The sequence below is a fragment of the Trichosurus vulpecula genome, chromosome 2 (genome assembly GCF_011100635.1).
Source record: "Trichosurus vulpecula isolate mTriVul1 chromosome 2, mTriVul1.pri, whole genome shotgun sequence".
Classification (NCBI taxonomy): Eukaryota; Metazoa; Chordata; class Mammalia; order Diprotodontia; family Phalangeridae; genus Trichosurus; species Trichosurus vulpecula.
Genome location: NC_050574.1, coordinates 161,766,918 through 161,775,541, shown reverse-complemented (window position 1 = coordinate 161,775,541; position 8,624 = coordinate 161,766,918). Strand labels below are relative to the sequence as shown.

The following is an 8,624-nucleotide window of genomic DNA, read 5'->3' as shown; positions in this document are numbered from 1 at the left end:
AAGATAAGGTCAAAATGGGTATATGATTTAGACATAAAGGGTGATACCATAAGCAAATTAGGAGACCAATGAATAGGCTACCTGTCAGATTTATGGGGAATGGAAGAATTTATGACCAAATAAGAAATAAAGAACATTATGAAATGCAAAATGGATAATTTTGATTACATTAAATTAAAAAAGTTTCTGCACAAACCCCCTCATACTTATCACAGAAAAGGAAAATGATAAGTGTTGGAGAAGAGGTGGGAAAATTGGAACATTAATGCATTGTCGGTGGACTTGTGAACTGATCCAGCCATTCTGGAAAGCAATTTGGAACTATGCCCAAAAGACTATAAAACTGTGCATACCCTTTGAACAGAAATGCCACTACTAGGTCTGTATCCCAAAGATATTACAAAAAATGGAAAAGGACCCAAATATACAAACATATTTATAGCAGCTCTTTTATGGTGGCAAAAAACGTATGAATGTAATGGAATACCATCGTGCTATAATAAATGATGAGTAGGCAGATTTCAGAAAAAACTAGAAAAACTTACATAAACTGATGCTGAGTGCAGTGAGCAGAACCAGGAGAACATTGTACACAGTAACACTAACATTATGTGATGATCAATTTGATAGACTTAGCTCTTCTCAGCAATACAATGATCTAAGACAATTCCAAAAAACTCATGATGGAAAATGCTATCCACATCCACAGAAAGAATTATGGAGTCTGAATGCAGATCAAAGCATACATTTTCTGTTTTTTGGTTTTTTTCTTTCTCATGTGATTTTCCCTTTTGTTCTGATTCTTCTTTCACAACATGACTAGTGTGGAAATATGTTTAATATTATTGTACATGTATAGCCTATATCAGGGGTGGGAGGGAGAAAAAAAATTGGAACTCAAAATCTTATAAAAGAGAATGTTGAAAACTATTTTCCCACGTAACAGGAAAAAAATAAAATACTATTAAATAGGGGGAAAAGAAAAAAATTTTTTTAGTTGTTTTCATATAGTTCTTGGGTTTGTCTTGATAGGTATTTTATACTGTGTACAGTTATTTTAAATGGAATTTCTCTATCTCTTGCTGCTAATCTTTGTTGGTCATATAAAGAAATGCTGATGATATAAATGTGTTTATCTTATATCCTGCAACTTTGCTAAATTTATTAATTATTTCAAGTAGTTTTTTACTTGATTCTCAAAATCTTATAAAAATGAAAGTTGAAAACTATCTTTACATGTAATTAGAAAAAATAAAATACTATTAGGTGTTAAAAAAAATTCCACATCAGGTACTTATTTATCACTATGACTCTAGGGAAGGCTCTTAACACCTCTGAGCCACAGTTTCCTCCTCTCTAAAATGAGTGGGTTAGACTCAATCAACTCTAAGTTCCCTTCAAGTTCTCAGTTTAGAATAGATTTATTTCATTTGCATGATCCTATGATATGCTCTCTTTATTCCTTCCACTGAATTACAGAATTGGACTTTTCTCCCCTCAAGTTCCAATCTTTTCACTCTAAACATCAATCTGATATATTGTGATATTAACACAAGTGTTTGGATTAGATAGTGGGGAAGAGCAAAAGAGAATAAAAGAAGTTATCTCATTCTTTCTCCCCTTCATGACTTTATTTCCATTCTTTGTCATTTGTGTTACACTCTTCCTCTCAGTTCTATTTGTAGTGGGGTGAAAGTGGGGAAAGAGTTGAGGCACTGATGCTGAAGACTGAGGCTTGCACTTTTAAATGTCTTTCCCTTCATTTCATTCTTCCTTAAGCGAGGCCTAAGTTCAATCAATTTTGTGTCACATTGTTGTTGTTTTCCTGCTAAAAGAACTGTGTTGAAATAAAAAATCTTGGCATTCTTAAGAAAAAAAAAACCTGTTTCTCCCAACAAGGCTCATTGATCTCAATTGTGTACTCTAGAGCACTTTCTATTCACCTAATTTTTGTCATTTACTGAGCAGACAAAATCAATCCATTTATTATGGATCTATTATGCATAGGCACTGTGCTAGGCACTGGGGATGGCAATAAAAAGAATGAATGAAATAATCTCTACTCTCAAAGAGTTTACATGCAATAACTTCCATAAATTTACGTCATAGTAAAACTACCTACTCAACAATCTACTATTAGAATCGATTGTTCTTCATGACTTTTCTCAAGGAATCCTTTACATCTTTATTTCTGAAACTGTAGATCATGGGATTCAGCATGGGGTTCACTATGGTATAAAACACTGATGCCACCTTCTCCTGTGTATTGTTGTCATTGTATGATGGCTTAAAATACATGAAGATTATAGAACCATAAAATACAGCAACAACTGCAACATGGGAACCACAGGTCTTAAAGGCTTTAGCCCTACCATCAGCAGAACGGATTTGGAGGATGTTTGAAAGGATGAAAGCATAAGAGATAAAAATGGACAGGGTTGTCAGAAATACATTGATTCCAGAATTAAACACTAAAAGAAATTCATTGATGTAGGTGTTTGAGCAAGAGAGCTTCAATATGGGAAGGATATCACAGAAGTAATGGTTGATGACCTTAGCTCTACAGAAGGTTAGGTCAGCCAAGAAGCTTGTATGGATAAAGGCCCCACATATCCCAATGATATGCACTCCAGCTACTAGTAGGAAGCATACCCTCTGAGACATGGTTATGTGGTAAAGCAAAGGGTGACAGATGGCAACATAACGATCATAAGCCATGGCTGCCAGCATGTAGCACTCAGAAACAGCAAAGTAACCAAAGAAAAAAAATTGAGTTAAACAGCCTGGAAAAGAGATAATGTTTTCTTCTGATACAAAGTTCACCATCATTTTGGGAATAATGACAGAGGAATAGCAGAGATCAATGAAGGACAGGTTACTGAGGAAATAGTACATAGGGGTATGAAGCTGAGAACTGATTTTGATTAACAGAACCAAGCCCAGGTTTCCTACCATGGATACAATGTAGACTCCAAAGAACAAGAAGAAGAGGGGAAGCTGAAGCTCTGCTTCATCTGTTAAGCCCATGAGGATAAACTCAGTAACCATAGAATGATTTCCTACCATCATCATACTTTTAAAATTGAACTGGAAACCTGTGAGGAGAAGAAAGAAGAATCCATTAGATAAAGATTTTTTGTCCAACTTCTCTGATATAAGAATTGTTATGTCTTCATGTAGCAGTAAGTTAGAAACCATAGTTATTACTGAGTTGAAAACAAAATAAATTTATAGAATTAAATAATAAATAAATTTATAAATTATAAATATGATGTATATATACATTTATAAAAACAATATATTTATATTTTTAGAGGTAAGCACAAAATGTGCTTACAAAATGTTCAACAGCCTGGGAGTGGGGAAGAGCATCTTATATATCTGTGATGGACTGAAGGTAAAGGAGAATTCTCCTGACCTTTATGTACTATCAGTGGAGGTCTGATGACTATGGACCAAAGGTAGGAGATCAAACTGAAAGTACAGAGATTTATTAGCCAGCTAAAGAATCTGCTCTCACTGATAGCAAGTTCAGAGTGATATAGATTTTTTTAAAATAACATTTCAGGTCCACTTAACATATACTGCCTTCTGCAGCAACTTAAGATAAAGACATAAAGCATTTCACCGTAAAGAGAGGAATAGAAAAAGAGGGAAATCAGCCAAAGGAAAAATAGGAGTATCTGGAATTCAGGATTTAATATCAGAATAAAAAATATTTTCCAAGGCAAGAGACAAAGAGAAGAGACCAAGTACTTTTGGAATTAGGAAAACAGTCATTTTAGACAAATCTTTAGGGTCTTATGTCCAAGATTAGCAACTAATTGTTACAACAGTGGATGAAAATAACCACTTTACCATATCCTTACATAAGGTTTGGGTGCTTTTAAATATTAGCCTACCAGATAGTCAGGAGATATCTATGTTATTAGTCCATTGAGACATCACAAAATAATTGTGATTCTTACTTTTTCCCCACATTCCCCTCTTTGATATTTATTAAGAAGTATCATTAAGTCTTGACTACACTATAGCATGTTCATTAAGTTTTTAAGTTCCTCTGTTTCCCTTGTCTTCTGGCAGTTTCCTTAACAATCAGCACTTTTTTCTTGCTAGTCTGGGGTAATTTTTACCTCCTTGCACATCTACAGTAAAGCAATTGGTTTTACAGCAAAATAGGAAGCTTGATCCAATGAAGCTTATGGCAATGACGAAACAAAAAGATGTAGATAACAAATCACTTGCCATCCAAAATATTCTGTTGTAAAACTAAGTAGCAAATTTCAGTTAATCATACTGAAATAAATCTGAGATTCAATAAAGAAGGCAAGATTAACAAGGCTAGAGGGTCATATCAGGCTTTTTCTCTATAGATTCTGGTACTACTATCTTGTATAGTAGTAACTGTTTGGCAAAAATATCCACACTTAGAAGTGGGGGCTTGAATTTCAAAAGTAGCATTTTTATGGTACATTATTTAACAGTAATTATTCAATGAATTGGAGAGTGTAGGAGGAAAGGAATAAGCATTTATATAGTACCTACAATGTGCCAGGTACTATGCTAAACAATTTTTACAAATATTATCTTATTTGATCTTGGACAAGGAGGATGTGCATTTAAACTTCCAGTTTTGTCTAAATCTGGCCTTAAGGTCTCTTTTCAAGCTGTAAAAGAAAATATTTTAAACATAACTATATAATCAGGAATACATACAGGAACAGGGCAAGTAAATCAAAGTCCTTTTAGGTAGCATGTACCTTATTCCACTGTGTCCAGTTTAATTGTCTACTTTATGATTCCATCTGCTTCTAGAAAACATTTTTCTTTTGTAATTCTGAGTCAAAAGAGTCTGCCATACACCACTGTCTATAAATTTTTCAGCTTGATCCAGTAAAACTGAAATGGCCATTTCTTCTTATTTCTATGGCAGATTTGTAGAATCTGCACCTCCACCACCAAAGATATCTGCCTTCTACCTTCTTTGAACTCTGTACTGGATCCTAATGAAAATTCAGGTTCCCAAATTCTGTGAGTGCAACTCTAAGAATCTTTACACAATATATAAACTTGGGAGTAATCCACCCCACCCCAAAAGACCCACTTGCCATATTCTAAGTCATGCATCAATCTTTGTATATTTCCTAGGCAATGCTACTCAAAACCTGTTAATGATAAAGACTTGGTGTAAGTTCTTAAAAACTGACAAAATCTAATCACATTTGACTTCCATTAATTATTTTCTGTGGTGAAAAGCTTATGGTGTCAAACTTACAGTCAGTCTCAAGGGGTATAAAGTAAATAGCAGAGCAGGGTACCTCTAACTCATCTGAAAGTTTTGAGAGTTTAAATTTTCGCATACCATTTGATCTTTCTACCTAGTCAAAACCCTGTAGTTTGTAGGTAAGAGGAAAAAAATCTTTTAATTGATGACCTGACCTGTAAAATAGGTCCTTCTGTCACTTGCTCCTATGAGAGACTTCAAAGAGGAAAACATGATGTAGGAGTTTCTTTACAACAACTGAAGAAATTTTGCATATGAAAGCCTCAATTCAACTTGAGAATCTATAGAAGGAAAGAAACAAGAAATTGTTAAGTACCTGCTATGTACCAGGCCTTTTACAGTTATTATCTTGTTTGATTCTCACAACAACCCTAGGAGGTAGATGCTATTAATATCCCCATTTTACCTTTGAGAAAATTGAGGCAAACAGAGGTTAAATGACTTCATACAGCCAGTAAGGGTCTGAGGCAGGATTTGAACTCAGATCTTTCTGACTCCAGGTCCACTTAGCTGCCTAAACAATTACTAAACCACAGTGAAAGCCCATGTATTTAGGCATTTGTAAAAAATTAATCTTGTGGATTTTCAAGTGGACCTGGAGGAGATTCATTACCTTGCTCTTCCTTATTCAGTCTTGTTACCTGTTATCTCCAAGTTCAAATTTAAAACATATAATTCAGGATTATTATATTTACTTGGCCTCTTGTTAACATTTTCATGGACACAACAAAAGGTCTCAGTCTCCTAATACAATTGCAGCTATCATGAGTCTTTTAAGTATATTCTTTACCTATCAGAAAAGATTTGGAAGCCAACCACATATATCTTAGTCTGATCTTGTTGTCTTTCTCAAAGTAAGGTTTCCCACTCATGAACCACAGCTTTTTATATCTTTATCATTTCCCTCCTTTGAGGATATATTTTATCTTCGTATCCTAGGAGGGGTAAGGGTTATTGAATGCAAGTGACAGGATATATTATTAGAATAAAAAATATTTCCAGAGCAAGGGCAAGAGAGAAGGAGAAGAGAAGAAATACTTTCATAATTATGAAAGCAGTCATTTTAAATAAATCTGTAGTGTCTTTTATCTAAGAACAAGTAATTATTACAACAGTGGACAAGATCAATCATTTTACCATGTCCTTTCATAGTGTTGGAGGATTTTCTATTATTGGCCACCTGGGGAATTTATACAATGTTAGTACATTGAGATGTAAAATGATTGTGACTCCTATATCACCCCTTCCCACCCCCACCATCAAAGATATCTGCCTTCTACCTTCTTTGAACTCTGTACTGGATCTTAATGAAAAGTCAGGTTCTTGAATTCTGGGAGTACAACTCTAAGAATCTTTACACAATATATAAACTTGGGAATTAGCCAACTGTGGCATAGCAGGAATAACATAGAATTTGTACTTAGAATCGGGGAGCAGAGTGCAGTGGGAGTAGGAAGGGGCTATTGCCAGGGAGACCAATCGAAAGTTAAGTCAGAATCCACATCTGTAAAATGGGGAAAATAATATCTACCATGATCTTTCTTCCTTACCAGGTGTGGATGACTGTAATTATGAGATACTTTCAGTCTAATCCTTTCTGAACCACAAAATATCAACTATTGTCATTACTATGATTAAATTACAACTATTTAATTGACACATATTGTTCTTATATCATTATACACCTACGCCTAAATTTTTTTCAATATATCCCTCTTCTTCTCTTTTCCATTGCAGAGAGCCATCCCCTATAACAAAGAATAAAAATTACCCTAAATGCACACAACCAAACAAAACAGTAAAAACAAAAATGTGACATTATATGCAATGTTCTGCACCCATAGTCCCCACCTCTAAAAGAAATGCATAGAATGCCTTCTCATATTTCTTCTTTGGGGCTAAGTTGGATCATTATAATTTCATAGAATTTAGTTAAAATTGTTTTGTTGTCATCGCTATTTCCACTTATATTATTGAAGTCATTCTGTATACTGTTTTCCTGTTTCTGTTTACTATGCACCACTTCATTTAGTTCTTTCCATGTTTCTTTGTAGTTATCATGTGCTTAACTTCATCGAATTTTTTATTAATAAGGTAGTACTTTTTTTAATTGTGCAGATGACAAATAGCCCAATTTAGTTTGGGGGTTTGTGCCCAGTTTATGGCTCAGAGGAAACAAATGAAGCCTAAAATTTTAAAAGCCAAAGATTAAATAAAAAAGAATTACAAATTTATTAACAAAATTGAAGAAAATATTAATTAAATTAAAATGAATTACAAATCAATGACAAATGACAGAGTATGTTCTAATTTACAAAAATAGGAATTATGTGAAACTTTTCAGAAAGATGTTTCTTACATGAAGTTAGGCTTACTTGAAATAAAATTAATTTTTATTTATCCAATTCATTTTAACATGCACTGGAAGGAACTGGGTGGTACTCTGTAGAACTGTCAGTCCCAGAACAGTCAATAGGAATAAAAGTAGCAACCAGAGTGGTCTCTGATTCTGGAAGATTTAGTAACATAGACTTCATTTACTGGGGTAAAAATCTATTATAGAACACTGAATTTTACTTCCTTCATCTCCCAAAAAAAGGTCTAGTAGGCCTTGGAAGCTGACTATGAGTCACTTTCACAGAAAGTACAAAAAAAGATTTTCTGTCATCCAGTACCCAATTAGATTCATTTTGGACATGTGAATTGGTCTTAGCCATTATTTTTAGGATAGGAGAACCACATCCTTGAGAGAGCAAATGTATGAAATGGAGAAGAGGTGCCATCTTACCACCCTATATCTTTTTGGCTCACTCTCTTCTTTTATACCATATTATGCCTAAAAAAGAAAATAAAAGGAAATAACCACAGACATAGCTGGATGAATTCCACCCCTCTTTATGCTTATGCTTGATTTTAAGTCTCCTATGAAAAAAAGAGGAGAATTTTCAGACTTACCAGAGTCCTGTTAGGAACGGAAGAGCCACTGGTCTGACTTGACTTTTACCTTCAGTCTCCTGTATTACACAAAAAAATTTACATTTGCTATCATGACAACAAATTGTGGCTGTCTAGAATCTCCCTAGCTTCTGTCAGAACATATTTTTGGTGTATTTTCATAAATATCTGAAGGCCATTACCAGGATATGATCATTAAAATGTATTTCCTTTGAGCCACATTAGTGTTAATTATTTCTTACAATTATTTAGTGCTTTGTGGAACTAAAGAAGCATATCATAGGATTATTTCTCTTTTTTGCATGCTACTTTACAATTCTCATACCATAACCCTTTGGAAGTTTGCTAAAATTAATAGACAGTCATTATCACTCTCTTTTTACGT

The 8,624-nt window shown here is 34.1% G+C and overlaps 1 protein-coding gene across 1 annotated transcript; it reads right to left on the bottom strand.

Moving 5' to 3' along the window:
• Positions 1 to 2,136: 2,136 nt before the first annotated feature.
• LOC118836810 (olfactory receptor 8A1-like) lies at positions 2,137 to 3,069 on the bottom strand. Its single transcript, XM_036743970.1, has one exon. The coding sequence runs from the start codon at positions 3,067 to 3,069 to the stop codon at positions 2,137 to 2,139; it is 933 nt and encodes a 310-aa protein (XP_036599865.1).
• Between the last annotated feature and the right edge of the window lie 5,555 nt (positions 3,070 to 8,624).